The sequence below is a fragment of the Salvia hispanica genome, unplaced genomic scaffold (assembly GCF_023119035.1).
Source record: "Salvia hispanica cultivar TCC Black 2014 unplaced genomic scaffold, UniMelb_Shisp_WGS_1.0 HiC_scaffold_209, whole genome shotgun sequence".
NCBI classification, from domain to species: domain Eukaryota; kingdom Viridiplantae; phylum Streptophyta; class Magnoliopsida; order Lamiales; family Lamiaceae; genus Salvia; species Salvia hispanica.
In genome coordinates this window covers 19,577-36,074 of record NW_025951925.1, presented here as the reverse complement: position 1 = coordinate 36,074, position 16,498 = coordinate 19,577, and the positions used below count along the sequence as shown (strand labels likewise).

At 36.6% G+C, this 16,498-nt stretch overlaps 1 protein-coding gene, 1 long non-coding RNA gene and 2 pseudogenes across 2 annotated transcripts; 2 read left to right on the top strand and 2 right to left on the bottom strand.

The window, feature by feature from the left end:
• Positions 1–620: 620 nt before the first annotated feature.
• Positions 621–3,584, top strand: LOC125198709 (annotated as a pseudogene).
• A 36-nt stretch (positions 3,585–3,620) lies between these two features.
• LOC125198710 lies at positions 3,621–4,989 on the bottom strand. Its single transcript, XM_048097009.1, has 2 exons — positions 4,591–4,989; positions 3,621–4,317 (listed from the first exon to the last, which is right to left on the bottom strand). Exons 1-2 carry the CDS (start codon positions 4,880–4,882, stop codon positions 3,728–3,730), a joined length of 882 nt encoding a protein of 293 aa, XP_047952966.1. The 5' UTR covers positions 4,883–4,989; the 3' UTR covers positions 3,621–3,727.
• A 43-nt stretch (positions 4,990–5,032) lies between these two features.
• On the top strand, positions 5,033–5,477 carry LOC125198708. Its single transcript, XR_007172458.1, has 2 exons — positions 5,033–5,128; positions 5,323–5,477. It is a non-coding gene; the product is annotated as an uncharacterized LOC125198708 (long non-coding RNA).
• A 590-nt stretch (positions 5,478–6,067) lies between these two features.
• LOC125198707 lies at positions 6,068–9,327 on the bottom strand (annotated as a pseudogene).
• Positions 9,328–16,498: the final 7,171 nt, after the last annotated feature.

The following is a 16,498-nucleotide window of genomic DNA, read 5'->3' as shown; positions in this document are numbered from 1 at the left end:
AATTTTTTTGTGTTGAAGTGGGGTATTTATAGAAAAAAATGTGAATTTTGGGAAAAGAATATTGAAAAATAAATTAAAAGTGTGTAGAAAACGGATATAATTTATTGGGAAGTGGTAATATATATATTTTTTAAATGTTTTTTTAATTAATTTTGATTTTTTTATAAAAGAAAAGACCATATCACAGTAGACGGACGATATTGCTGACAAGCACTGATGTGGATGCTCTAATAATGGTGATCGTAGCAATGAAATTAAGAATTGAAGGCGGCATGGATTTGTTAAATTGGTGATGAAGGCAGGGAATAATATGAATGCTATATATGAAATGTGAGAAATCTTTTAACTCAAATAAAATAATAAAAGTTAAAGTAAACAATATTAGCAAGGCGATCAAACAAAACACACTCCTAAGTAAAATACCAAAGTAAAAAGATTGAAAAATAATATTGTGGTCCTAAATATTTGTGCTTCTTAAAAAGATTGAAAATTGATACAAGTTTTTTTGTTAATATTTTAATTGTATGAACCACTCATTAACAAGTTATTAAATGAAAATCGGATTGATAATTATTAAGTCAACAGAAAACGAAATGGCGGCAAATAATTACCAGGATTGCGGTTGTGGACGGAAACGTACGGCGATATAAAACAAAACGAAAACTGCCCTCGTGTGTGCGCATTACACCAACGGAACAGTCTCCTCACCGCATAAGCTAACGTGCGCCTGCTTCTATCTCTCCGTCCTCCTCCGATGGCTGCCGTTTCTCTCTCTTCCCTCAACTTCTCGGTGAAGCTCTCCCCGATTAGCTTCTGCTCCAGCGCCGCAGATACGCCGCTAATCACCTTTTCCGCCGGATTTAAGCTGAATCAGCTGAAGCGTGAGCGGCGAAGTGGTAATTTCGTCTGTAGAGCTGCTTCGTCCGTTGCTATTCGCGACCTTGATGCGGATGATATCAGACATCCTCTCGATCGACAAGTAATTTAGTTTTTAATTAATTTTAGGCGATTCTTGTTGGTGAAGCTCTCGTACTTCTGTTTGATTTTTATTAATGTTTTCTATGCTGTTTCAGAATACGCTGATTTTGAAAGCGATTCCGGGATTAAATGAAATCGGAAAAGCTTTATTAGGTAATGCAATTTTGCTATCAGAAATGGATTTCCTATTTCTGATTTAGTAGCTAATGTGATGCGCTGTCGTCTTTTAGCTATACTTGTGATTCTGAGGTAGTAGAGAACTAAGCTAGTAAGCTGTTTCGCTGATTGTGAGTGAGATTTTTAGAAATGCGTTTTGAATACCACTATTTTGAAGATGTTTGATTGTGAGAGATTTCACAAGTTTCTGTTGTGGAATCTCATCATCACCTTGATTTGATGTATCATTAATCTTTTGCTCATCAAAAAGTTTTTATGTGCAAGGATTGGTTGATTACTTTGATGACTGAACAGTTTTGAACTTATGGATCATGTAATCCTTCAAATACTTGATCCTATGTATTGTTAACTCTATCTATCACCCGAGGTAAATGTTCTTGAAGAGTTTATGTTGGATGGTTGTCTTTCCAACAACTTGAGCTTTTAAAAGAGATGGTAATGCAATATACATCGTGGTAGCCAATTGATGGATATGAGTTGAATGTTGATTGCAATTTATGGTTCCAGGATCTGTCACTGAGCAAGTCATGCTTCTGGAGAATATAGGACATCTGTTCTTGTTTCCAAGAATCAGGTGTATATCTTTCTGAGTTTACTCCACTTTTCCCAATTTTCATGTTCAGGTTGGATAAAAATTTGAACCGACTGCAACTCACAAACACAAAAAGTTCCTTTACACATAATAGGAGTTTCTCTGATAAGGGAGGACCTTTGAGTTGTTTCTGATGGAGTTAAATTTCTGCTTCCCGACTTTCATAATTAAACTTCATTCATTTTCCAACTGCATGCCAGTTTTAGTTTTCCTTTTGCATAAAACTTAGCAGCTTCAATGTGGATCTCCGACCTAAAAGTTTATTTTCTTGCTTCAAAGCTTCCTGAACTACACGAGTTGATGATAGAGGCTGCCAGTATGCTCAACCTTGAGGCACCGGACCTTATTTACGCCAAAGCCCCGTGCCTAATGCATACACTTTGGCCATCAGTGGGAAGAAACCTTTTGTTGTTGTTCATACAAGCTTAGTGGAGCTTTTGTCGAGAAAGGAGTTGCAGGTCAGCATTCTATCAGTCAAGTAAACTAATATTACTTCTAGCAGTGCTCAAAACCCTATCTTTTCAGGAACATATTTGGAGCGATAGGGTGGAAATTTCCAGTGTATTGATGTTTCCTTTCCGTCTCATATGCAGGCTGTTCTGGCTCATGAGTTGGGTCATCTCAAGTGTGACCATGGTGTATGGCTTACATTTGCTAATATTCTTACTGTTGGAGCATATTCTGTGCCTGGTAAGTTCTACATTGTCAGATCAGTTGACATTTTTCGATTAGTTATGAAGATTGTTAAAAATGGTCAGCCTTGTGATTGCCCCATCACAGGTATTGGTGGTTTTATTGCTCAACAATTAGAAGAACAGCTTTTCCGTTGGCTTCGGGCAGCAGAACTTACTTGTGATAGGGCAGCTCTTCTGGTTGCTCGGGATCCAAAGGTAGATACAATTGCGTTCAAGTTCATCTCCATAGAAATTTTAGTAATTTTGCTGATTTAGTGTTTCTGGGTCATGACCTGTCTGGTGGGTCTTGGCCCATTAGACTGTCTTTCACGAGAAGTCTCCAATAGAATTATTTTATCACTTTACAATCATATATAGTTATTATTCTCTAATCATCCTTTCATGCCCTCCCTCACAAGAGGTGGTCATCTCTGTCCTGATGAAACTAGCTGGTGGCTGCCCCTCAATGGCGGATCAGTTAAATGTGGATGCATTCTTGGAGCAAGCACGATCTTATGAAAAGGCGTCTTCTAGCGCAGTTGGGTGGTATATAAGGTAAGCTGATGGCATGCTTGAATCCCGATTCTGAATCCATGCTACATATTCATCTTGTTCAACACTGTTGCTCAGAAATGCTCAAACGAAGCAACTTTCCCATCCTCTTCCTGTTCTCCGTGCACGTGAGATTGATGAATGGTCTAGAAGTCAAGAGTACCAATCTTTGGTTAAGCGCGTGAAGTGGAGTAACTCTGTGTAAAACGATTAGCAGTACATAACACAGGATTAGCGGAGGATACTCGAGTCTTTGTACAGGTACAGGCACAAATCAGAGTGCAATTCTCTGCTTTATTTGGAATGTCCACTTATGCACCACCACCCTTATATACCATCACATGTTCTTCCTTTTTATTTCTGTAGATGATTGAAGGCTTAAATCGAAGTTCGATAAGCATGGAGCTGTACTGTATGTTATTGAAATGTCACAGAGGGCTTACCCCATAGTACAGATTTGGGTTCGCCCCATCAGGTCATATTACATATACTATGCACCTGCCATACCTTAAGTAAAAAGTTATGTTCAACACTATCGAAATATTCAAATGATTATAAGATGTATATGATGTTGGAATGTTTTATATATTTTGAGTACCATATTTTTGGAAGTTTCTATTTTAATTATTTGTATGCATGTATGCTTCTTAGAATTTCAACCGACTCAGTTGTTCTCTTCCGAGTTCCGTCCAAATGTACAATACATTGGTAAGCAATACAAAACGATGAAAACACTCTGGGAACTAATATCTGGCTATATTAGCTTGCCTAATTTCAGAACTGTTGCAAGTAGCACAGTCATTAGGAAGGAAAATTGCATATATGTTTTGTGCCCACTAGAAACTTTTAGAACTACACCATCAACGACAGGGCCACAGAATACACCATCGTCTCTCTGTGTAGTTGTGTAGCTATGGAAGCTTATTGAGGTTGGACTTGGCCCAGCACCCTTGAATGTCATTGCATATTTCTTGGCTGAACCAGTCCCGTTGCTCTGGATTGTGAAATTCTGCGCTGATGATCCTGCTGCAACCCCTACTACAAGAACTCCTGAGCAAGAGTCGTTTGCATCTCCCAGCATGAATTCCAAGTTGTAATCTGATCCTTGGTCGAGTTGTTTAGCTGTTTGCACCCCTGCAGAGACTCCTGATACGATCTCAACAGCAGCCTTTCCTTCTGGGACAAAGAAGTTTTTTGCGTCTATGTATTTAACAGTTCCTGTTACAGTCCATTGCTGCAGAGCAGATTCAATCAGACTTGGTTCTGAATCCAATAGAACTCCATCATTGGGAAAATCTGGGAAAGCTGGCCCTAGCTCAAATCCACCATTTGGCAGCAGATTATCTGTGACGACCCAACAAAAGTAAGTTTTGGCCGAGTAGAAGCATAATATTAAAATATGCATCTTTCTTGGTATCATAATGTTCTTGAGTTCTTGACTAGCTACAGTGTGTGTGTGTTGTCTGCATATTATCAATTGAATAGTGCAAAACTACCACTCAACCTGACCCGATTGCAGCTTTTATTTACTGTGTGTTTGTGTTTGTGTATGTGTAAGATTTTATGTTGCTCATCAAAGTGAAGTAAATCAGGAATACAAGATAGAGAGCTGCATACCATCCCCTTGCTTGAGTGATCCCACAGTGCTCAACATAACCGCGTCGACAACAGGCCAACACGTGGATTCGGGTTCTGCATCAATATCCTGACTTTCTATAACCAAGTTTACAGACTCTCCACCTCCCCAGCTCCCCAAATGATACCCGTAAACCTCCCACGATTCTTTCCCATACTTCAGCGTCAACGAAAACTGAGCAGAGCTATCCGGCGCGGAAACCACAAGGCTTGCGTTGGCAGTGCAGTTCTTCTGAGCCCTCCTCCCCAAAGTGAACGTTAAAAGGTACTGCATTTCCTCCCCATTAGCCACAAAAGTTTGGTTGATCTTGCCATCTTCCTGCAGCAGTATAGCATGCCCGTTTCTCGGCAGCGACAGCTCACCTCCAGCCGTGACATACTGCACTGCCGCGTGTGTCCACCCCGGGATGCTACTGCCGTTCAGTTGAAAGAATGCAGAGGATGTTTCGTTCCAGTCAGTTGGTGGGAGTTCGAAATCCGAATTCTGCAGAGTATCTGAAGGAGAAGAAACAAAACAATGGTGAGTTAAGTGATTGAATTGGTTTGATTAATGAGAAGTTTTTTTACCTGCTGAAGCTAAAGCAAACCATAAGCATGTGATGAAAATATTCCTTATCTTCATCTGAATTCTCTCTCTCCTAGACTTGATGTTGTCTCTCTAAATATAAGAAGATGGAAGGCTCTTTCCCTGAGTTATTTTGACTTAATCAACAGTTGACAAGTTGGGAAGAATGCTATGAACAGGCTGTTTGGAACAACTTCATGAGAGGTACGTGTAAATGTGATAATACAACTATGAAAGGGCCTTTTCTTTAAAATTTAAACCAATCAAAATGGAGTATAATATTAACATGTTTTCCCCACCTATACTTTCAATTATTGCAATTATTTTACTATCGCCTTTTTGATATGTTTACTTTGCATTCTCATTTTTACCCCGACATAGATGAGATCTAATGTCGGTTACAAGGTTAGGAAGGTCAAACTGCTGTTATATTGTAGGCATCCATTTGATAAGGGTAAAAAGTCCATTTAAAATTTTATGTATTTAGAGGGGACTTACAAAATTGATTCAAACCGGAACCACCAAAAACCCAAATTTTTTATCCATTGGACCTTTGTCGAGCCAAGAAAGCTTTACGAGTCGATGATTAGTGGTCGGCACGGTTAATTAAATTGTTGATTCCTTATGTGTGACTTATTTTTCTTAATTGTTATTGTACTTAACTCACAAAATAATACTGTATAAAATTTTATAATACTTCTATAAGAAATATCGTTGTAAGGACATAATGTACCTAAAAGAGAGGAAGAATAGTTGACTTCGCCTACGGTGTATTTTTAATTGCACAGACAATTACATACTCGAATTTGATATATAGCATGAATTTTCTAACCACTAGGCTTCAATTTCTTTTTTTTAGCTAAAATATGTAACAATACAATGTGCAAGGGTACAGAAATCAACTACTAATAATAACTAAAAGTACTCATTTTGATATATACTACAGCACCAGTTACATCTAAATAACCCGAATTTTAATCATACGTATGAAAAATGGCTCATAATATCGCTATTATACAGAAATAACCCAATTTATCAAACTTCAGTCTAGTATAAAAAATATGGAGAAAATTGATATGAAAAGTCGTGACTAATGCTTGATTTAATACGACAGAGAGCTATTTCCTATATAAACCAGATGTTTGAAGCGTAGCGCAATAATCTGCAATAGTTGGAGAATTCTTGATCAGCTCCCATACCTTGCCGGAGTTCTTCAGCCACTCACGCTCTGAAACCGTCCGTGAAAACGACGACGTGGTCATCGACAACACCTGAAAATTGGTTCATGGCCATAAGCAATCCCACATCTTCACACAAATGCACACAGAGTGAGAGAGGGGGAGAGAGGGAGAGGAGACCTGATCCCTCACTTTCCAAAGGGCAGATGCATAGCTTCGTAGAGCGGCCTAGACGAGCCATCTTTACCCTTGGCCGGACAAGAAACAGTTTCTTGTCCTGAGCGCTCTCGCGATCTTGGCCTTCACTCACAGACCGGACGTGCCAAAGCACTGTGCGAGGGCTTTCTGCAGCGCCTGAGAGTTCTGTGGAGTGTTGTCGTGGTCGCGGACCCTCGTGTGCACAAAAATGGGAGCAGCCATGTATTCGTCTCCGCTCTCCACCAGAGGCTTGTTAGCAGCTTCTTTGTCGGAGCTCTGTGGATGAGACAGAGTCGTGGAAGACGGATCGGGTATGCCGTGTTTTAATAGATTCACCTGCTTGAAAGGCAATAGTATGAGAAATATAAGGGGACGTTTACTTTGAATCATGGATAAGATTGATAAATACGATACGTTCAAATATAAGGATGTCAGTGCAGCCACAAAACTCGTGGGCTGATCCAATTAGTCCGCAACCAGAGGAGAGGTTACCCGGGAATCGATGAGTTGGCCCGATTGACATCCCCAATAGAGTATCGAAATGATCAAACAAAATCAAAACTTGTTGGATCTATCAATGTATATGGTGGATTATGGATTACCCTATCTTATTCTAAGAATCAAACTTTCACCCACTCGGTTCTTCTCATGAACGGAAAAACTTGCCTCCAAATACACGTAACATTAAATAGCTCAAATTTTTCACATGGTTGTCAATTTCCAATGAATTGATGTCATTGTGGCTAGCTGGATCGACGCAGACACCAAATTACGTTGTTTAGAGTAAGAATTGGTAGTTCACGTGCAAAACCAGAATTGGGCGAAATTCGTAAGTTTAGGCGCAGTGCTGTTACCATATTCTAAATAAGCTATTGCCCAAAATAAACACCATATAACCCTGTCTCTTAATGGCTCTACAATATACTAATTCCGATTAAAAACAAAGAATTCAAACAGATATTGATAATCACTTTAATCAAGAAAAAAATGAAGAATAGTATAAAAAAGGTGGGTACCGTCATCACAAGCGCCACATGCTGGCATCGTGAACTCCCTCAGATACCACGATGATAATATGACAAACAGATGCAAGCAGAACGCCAAGCTAGAATGAGTCCTTGCAGCACAGATAGAAAAAACACTAGCTCCATCAATGATTTCGATCGAACCTTAATTGCTTCATTATAGGCTTAGAACTACGAGGAAAGGCATAGACGAAGAAGCTCAACTCTAATAGTCATGTTTTTGGAAGGCAGTTACCTGTATGCTCATCATCTCATGAGCTAGCTCTGCAGATAATGATTCGCCACTTATTACTGAGATTGTGGATGACCCATCGGGCCTAATCATCTCTGCTAAAACCGAGGGACTAAATACGGGCTGCATATCATAAACGAAGGGGCTATTCACAACTCATTCCTACAAAGTACAAACTACACGTATCCCGTTTGCAATAAATTTTAACATGTGAAATAACCTGTGTATCGAGAAGTATGATCCTTTTGGGAGGAGACCCTGGGCTCGATTCCTACCGTTAAATGCCTAGCCATCACCCTTGTTTCCTCCGATTCCACGCCAAAAGGAGGCAGCATACCTGCCACAATCTCCAATATCAGCCATCTCTATTAATGTTCATAGCCGATTTTACTGTTTGTAAGCAATCAACGACCAAACGCCTCCAAAACAACCAAAAACAAAGGAAACGCTACATTTGAAACCATAAAATATAATCTTTACGCCATAGTTAACAAATCATGCCACAATCACCAATTCTCAACCATTTTTGCTGCGCATAAAGAATTTTACTCTACATAAAAGAATGCTTCCCTAACACTTCAAACGAAACTACGTAACCAAAACAAAACGAAAGCCATAAATCTAAACTCTGCAACATAATATTAGAATATGACATCACACTATATAACGCTCAGCAACGATCTCTAACTACTCAGCCAGTCAGCCATCTTTCTTACTGTCCTAAACTACTTACGACCGAACACCCTCGAACTAAAAGAACACTACAAAAATTTCTACATTCAAACTATCCATAACCTACACAATTGACTATTTTTATCTTCGATACTTGGATTTCCACGATCCTAACCGCTCAATGGGATATAAGTCAAGTAAAGTCAGCTCAAATTATAGAAATTCAGTGAGAATACATAAAGCTAAAGTATTACTAGCAATTACAAATTACCCTAAAATTGATTTTTTATTTTTTTTTAATAAAAGAGGATGGATAATGGTTCACCATCTACCCGAGATGACTCGAACCCTGAGAAACTAAGTTGCGTTTCATCAATCACCAAAAATTGAATCTTGAAGAGTTGTAAAAAGGCAGATACCTGGCGAGGAAGAATCAAAGCCATAAATTTCATTCAAAATGGTTGATTTCCCCACACCCGGTGGGCCAATCACACCCACCACGGTAAACTCAGTGTTGTCCGTCAAAAACTGCACAATGCCATATTTTCAGTAAAATAAGCTGAAAAGGGAAATCCAATTTGATGCTACTGACCGGTAGAAATCGATCAATCTGAAAATCCCAGGAATCGGAGAGGAGATTCAGAGACCCAACGGAGGGGAGGCGAGAGCGCAGCGCCGCGCCGTCCTCCCGGCTCCGCCGCCTCGATTGAATTTTCCGGCGGCGACAAGGCCGGGCTTTGCTGCAGTATTTTGGGGGCTGTGTTAGGGTTCCCAACGCCGCTTCCTGCCATTATCGAAGCTGCGATTTGATAGTTCTGACAGTGAGAAGTGGTGGGAGATTCGGATTCTGGATTTGGGCAATTGTTTTAAGGTTTTATTGAGGTACACTCAATTAAATATTTTTATTATAAATTTGTAGCAAAAAATAACAAGAAAACAAAAAAAAAATAGAAAAAATTCAAATATTTATTTTCCTAGCACAAAATTTGTGTTAAACTCTGTTTTTAATTATAATAATATTTTTGGTGCGATTTAAATTGAGAATATATTCTGTTGATCATCGGTTGAGATATATAGTTGAATGATGTTTTTAAATATATTAATTCTAATGTTTTACAGCTTAACATAGCTTTTAATTAAATAATTTGTTCAAATTTACTGCTGATAATCGGTTGAGATACACCACGAGTATATTATTATTATATATACCACAAATCGTTTAAAATATTGCAATACAAATATTTAGTTTGCTAATATTGAGAAAATATTCAAGATAAGAATACCACATGGATATATGAAAGTGGTATTTTTCAAAAATATTTTAATAAATAGATAACTATAAAATTGATCCTACGTATGACAAGAACGCTTGAGGATCCATGTTTTAAAAAAAGCTGGTAAATCTACGTAAGATAATATAATTTCGACCTTTTCACTATTTTAAGACTTTTATACCCTTTTCCCCCCACTTTTAACCTTAAATGTAAATCCAAGGATGTTTTAGTCTTACTCATTTTTACTATGTTTATTTTATATTAAAATATGATAAATTTGCATATTCCATAGTCATAAATATACATATATATACACATTCACGTCTTTATTTCTCTATGCACTTAAATATTTCCCTCAATTTAAAAAAGATTATTGCTGCTAGTGTAGAAATAAATTTTAAAGTCTAATCACCAATTTATATGATGGGATTTACTTTTATTATTTATTTTTGTTGCACATAATTGATGGTTTTTTTTTCAAACAACCACTGCTCTCTCTTTTTTTCTCTACCATCTTTAATTGGAGTGGAATTACCATATTCCCCCTGCCTTCCTCCATTGCAAGATGGTCTCATGTTGAAAACTGAAAAAGAAAAAAAAGGGAGAAATCTACTGTTTTTTTCCAACTAAAATGAATGTTGACAGAGCACTCTCAAGAAAGAGATAAACTTTCAAGATTGAAAATTGTTACAAATTTTTGATTAAAATTGGTGAATCTCACAACTTACAAAACAATTAGATACTAGTGTTAAATTTACTATGTTCCATAGTAATATATACTAGTGGTATTGTGTATATATTCTGAGAAGTGGAGATGGTCGATGTTCGCTTATGCACGTATTGTTGTTTAATAGTACCTTTTTTATAAGTTGTGTGCTTGATCAAAAATTGCCCAAAATTTTTTTGGGTTTTATGACATTTTGCAAGTTTATATGCCAAGGTTATGATTAATATGTGGAGTAGGTTTTCTTTTGGGAAAGTTTTGTTATAAAAGACATAATTAAATGTTTTTTTTTTTGATGTTTATTGAGATTGGAATAAATTAAAAAAAGAATAACAATTATTATGAGACGGGGGGTAAAAATAGTTAAAAAAAGAAATAGAAAGAAGAGAGAGAATAATGTAAATAAGATTTTCTCTTCTTATTTTTTCTTATTTTCATTTCCAACTTTCTATTTATTATTTTTTCCATCAAAAATTAAAGTCGTTAATGCGACATAGTAGAGTTGTATGTGTCCTTTCTTCCCAAAATTTGGGGGAGCAAAATTTTTTATGACGGGGAAAAACCCCCGGGACAAAAGAATACGTTATGTCGCCGCTTTCAAATTTTTTTCCCAAAAAATATGATATTTTGTGATAACCTTTTTTAAACCACATTCACCCCCCGTTGATATCTTTGACTATCCTCTCTTAATTGCAACGTGGCGGATCTTTAAAGATTCAATTTAGGGCCCCCCAATCACCAAGATGACCGTGGCACTCTCCTCACCTTTGGGCTACAACGTTTACCACCTCTTCTAGCTCGCATCACAACCTTCAAGCTTGCCGAAAACTTGCAATAGGGAAGAACTCTCCTCTTGGCTTAGACCACCCAATGGTGGGGCTTCATGAATGTTAGCTCCGAAGCAACATCATAATCACCAGCTATCAACAAGACTTTGCCCTTTTCCTTGGGCAAAATTTCTTTCATCGATCCCATTCTTCGAGCCTCCCAACATCGTCGATGACTAGCAAGAAGCTTGTATTCTCCAAGCTTTCGGACGGTAATTCTCTTCTTCGGGACACGTTGCTTCTCCTTCACCGGTTATATTCTTTTGAGGATGGAATGAAGAGCCTCCACTCTATTGAACTCGTGACATCAATCCAAAAGCGGAATTTGAATTATGAGACAACCTTTTCATGCTCAAAAGTCTTCCAGCAAATGTTGTCTTCCCGATACTAGGCGTACACGTGACGTGCGCCGTAAACCCATCCTTCTCATCCGAGAGCTTGTTTATAATCTCATTTTCCTCTTAAAAGCATATAATATTTTTGACAAAGTTCCATGGGGCGGAGCTTCCGTAACAGAAGAGAAAGAAAGGTTGGTTGCTGATCAACATTTCGTAGTACTAATATAATGAATAATGATGTATAGCGTATATCATGACTAAGATATGAATCAAGTTCTTGCCTTTTTGAAATTCTATTTTTGAAATACATAGTACATATGATGTAGTTCGAATGTAGAAATCGGCTAAAACCATCGGTGTCAAAATGACTTGAAGTTCGCACGGTGCATGCGAATCGGCATTTGGAATCAAAATTCGACGTCGTCGAATGACTTGAAATGCACGGTGCATATGATGGATTTTGGTCATCTGACCGTTTAGGGGTGAAATCGATATTTTTTTTTGGTTTTAGCACTTTATATGGCCAAAAAGTAAATAGGGACAACCCGGGGGGGGAGTTAATGGGGGGGAGGTAGTAGTAGTTGTATGTGTCAACTTCTCTATCCAAATTGGAGAACAACCCCGTGTATAGAAAACGGTCTGTCGCTCTTACGTAAAACTTGTCCAAAGAATCGATATTTTGTGATAACCTTTTTCTTGCATGACCTCATTCACCCTCGTTGATATCTTTGACTATCCTCTCTTAATTGCAACGATCGAGCGGATCTGGTAAGTTTTTTTTGGGACCCCTCAATCACCAAGATGACCGATGGCACTCCTCCTCACCTTTGGACTACAACGTTCACCACCTCTTCTAGCTCTGCATCACAATCTTCAAGCTTGCAAAACTTGCAATTTCAATAGGGAAGAACTCTCCTCTTGGCTTAGACACCCAATGGTTGGGCTTTATGTGAATGTTAGCCGCAAGAAAATCATAATACCGGGAAGCAAAAAGACTTTCCCCTTTTTCCTTGGGCAAAATTTCTCATTTGATCCCATTCTTCGAGCCTCCCAACATCGTCGATGACTAGCAAGAAGCTTGTATTCTCCAAGCTCTTGTGAACTAATTCGACCAGGTAATTCTCATCTTTGGGACACGTTGCTTCTCCTTCGCCGGTTATTTTCTTGAGGATGGAATGAAGAGCCTCCACTCTATTGAAATTGTCGTGACATCAATCCAAAGCGGAATTTGAATTCGAGGCAAACTTTTCATGCTCAAAAACCTTCCGGGGAAAAGTTGTCTTCCCGATACGAGGCATACTTGTGATGCTGATGCCCTCACCCGTACTTCTCATCCAAGAGCTTGTTTATAATCTCATATTCCTCTTGAAAGCATACAGTGTTTTTGACAAAGCCTTATAAAGGAGCTTCCTATTAACCAAGAGAAAATAAGGTTGGTTGCTTATTAACATTTCAATAGTAGTAATATAATGAATAATGATTGCATTACAACAACAAACTTATGAGTAGTGTAGGAAATATATATATCATGATTAAGATATGAATCAAGTTCCTGCCATTTTGGAATTATGTTTTTTGAAATGCATACAATGACATAGGCTAATTTCAATCAATCCATAGTTTTAGTTTTTAGCACTCTTTATGGGTATTTGACATTCACTTGGGTTGATAATTGTAATTAAATGCTACGATGTGATACTACTCTTACTTTGGGTTTAGCACAAATGCTATTATTCTATGAAAGGAAGGAAGGTTAAGGTAGTGCGAAATTACCTAAGGCAAAGGCAAGAATATTATTGTATCAGCCAAACACATTGTCATCCTCAATAATCCAGTAAAAAATAGGGGAAAATGTGTAGTAGTGAAAACAAGGGAAATTAAACCTTTTTCACGGGACGACGGGACTGCGAGTTAAGGTGGGATGTTGGTTTCCTAGCTCCTCTGCCCATCATGTCTGCAACGGGTTTTTATTTGCTGCCTAAACATCATAATTTCTTGTTCCATTTTAGTGGCAAAAGATAAACAATTCGGTGAAAGTTACCGATACAAACTCTTTCTTTGCAAGCCAAAACTCAAAAGATTTCACTTGATAAAGGTCCAAATTCTCAAAGTATTGATCCCCAAGAACTCCTCAAACTCTTCTCTGCTCCCCGTTTCAAATCTCGTATTCTTTAACTCCTCCAATAATTCTAGAAGTTCCCCAAGCAGCTCCCCAAAACATCTTCCATGATTAATATTTAAGGTATGGCATGAATCATTGTTTTTTTCAATTAGTATCGGACATTCTTCTTGCCCCTCTTTTTACGTTCCCTTTTTTTTTCTAATATAACCTGATTTTATATTTCTCAAAAGGCAACAGACACTATAAATGTGTATAAATCATTATAAAGCTGTCTTGACTCATCAATTTGTAAAACAATTAACATATTTAGACTAATAGTGTAGTATATCAATAAATTATCATGTATTTGGCTTAATATTTACTTGTCCCATTAGTACCACCACTTTGTTCCCCATAGTCTTGTACTTAGTACATTACTTAATACATATTGACACACTTGTTATTTTATTAATATAGAGTAAGAAGGATATTAACACCTAATATCATGGAATTTTAAAAAGTTTTTCCGAACTTTAAAATTTTGTAATAGTATCATAATTTTACCCCGAGTTTGTTATTCCCCACCAATAAAAAAATTCCGGCAAATAATACCATGATAATAAGGATTTTTTTCGTAATTTCTCGACAACAACTTTGAGAGTTTCAAGATTTTCAATATTTGAGAGTAGTTTTTCTTGAAGCACACTCTCCAAATTTAATATAGCCGTAATTTTGGTGAAAATAATAAACACATGGTAAAGTTCGTGATATTATTTGCTAATTTAAAGTTTATAGGAAAAAATCCAACTTTTTTAAAAATCCATGATATTAGGTGTCAATATCATTAAAAAAAAAAAGTTAATATTCATAAATCACTAAAATGAACCAAAATAATTTTATTTTCTACATGGATCATATGATTTACAACAAAATTCAAATGTCATAATTTAATATTTTGTCAATTGTTAAATAAGTGAACAATTAATGAATCTTGTGTCTGTGTATTGATTGTTTCCCCCTAATATGGAAATATTCGTATCTAGAATACCATGTGGAAATATGATGTGGTATGTCCTTCAAATAATATTTTAATAAATAAATATATACATTAATCCAACCTCTAACTAGAAGCATACGTGGCGATGCAAAATATGGTAAATTTGCATACTCCATACAGTCATAACTCATAAATACACATATATGTACTCATTCACGTCTTTATTTCTCTATGCACTTAAATATTTCACATCAATTTAAAAAATGATTATTGCTGCTATTGTGTAGAAATAAAACTTAAAAAGTCTAATGACCAATTTATATGATAGTATTTGCTTTTATTATTTATTGTTAGCATTGCACATAATTGATGGTATTTTTTTCATTTTTATTGCTATCACTTCACACAATAAAATATAAAGATAGTTCATATATAATAAAAATAATTAACAAATTCAAAAGCTTATTTTTATGCAATTAAAAGGAGATTATATTGTTTAAAAGATATCAACAATAAGTAAAAAGTAAAAACTTTAAAAAACTAATTATGTAGAATTTATAATAACTACAAATTTATCTCGTTGCAAGAATTATGAATTGAAGAACATATTACTTAACTAAAAATAAAAATAAAAAATTCATCAATTCTGCTAAATTATTATGTTGCAAGAATTAAATAAGATATGAATTTAAGAACATATTACTTAACAAAAAAATAAATAAAAAATTCATCAATTCTGCTAAATTATGATGAAGTATGTTTAATTTATGTGTGCATATATATTATATGTATTATATATATGAGACATTCAAAATTTTCAAATCAAATTAAATTTCTTCCGTTAACTATGTTTATATATATGGATTATTATATGTGGAATATCCAAATTTTCCATATATTGCATAGCCATATATGCTTCTAGTCGGAGGTGGGGTCAATGTATATGTTTATTTGTCAAAATATTATTAGAAGGACATACCACATCTTATATCAAGCTCAGATTTCAATTCGTTATATTTAATGATGGCCCCTAAAGCGACAAGCTGCCAAACTGCTCGTTCCACTTCACATAAGTTCCCAGTTCATTGAGTGAGACTGATGGCCTCACTTCTTGCAACGCCTTCTCAAAGTCCTAGAGAGACAGAGAGAGATGTCAACTAACTGTATGAGAATTCAAATCCACCAAAGATACTGGAAAAAATAGTTTAAATCGAGAGAGATTGGTTCAGCAATAACCTATTAACATAATTTGTGCTCACTGCCACTGTCAAAGCCTTCCATTTCAATGAGGACTGCGTCTTCAGTCGCCTACTTGATTCATGTTCACCTTACCAATCACAGAGGTTTTCAGCAGAAAAGCAAACCCACTTGCTCGTCAGTGAACTGGCTGATATGTAGAAAAAAGTTGCTTTAGCCTCTCCAGCTATTGCTTTTCCTATCATAGATTTACCAGTTACCTATTGCACAGAAGAAATTGAAATCAGCAACAATCTATTGTATCTAGCTAACATGATTCATCACGTACTATTGTACACTTACAGGAGGTCCGAAAAGAAGAAGACCACGACCAGGAGAACGGCAACCTTTAAATATATCGGGACGCAGCTAAGGCCATATCACCATCTCAGTTGCACATTTCTTTGCATGATCCAAAAGTCAGATCACCTATGTACTTTGGAATCCTTTAGATTATTAAGAAAAGCTTATGCTGCAGCCAAGGTTCTAGTTACCGATGTACTCTTAGTTACTTGAGCAATGT

Bases quoted from the DNA above. Each gene is read 5' to 3' on its own strand.
- LOC125198710 (XM_048097009.1), bottom strand. From the start codon at position 4,882: ATGCAGTACCTTTTAACGTTCACTTTGGGGAGGAGGGCTCAGAAGAAC. The intron at 4,318-4,590 runs GTATGCAGCTCT...GGGTCGTCACAG, and splicing joins ATCACTCAAGCAAGGGGATG to ATAATCTGCTGCCAAATGGT.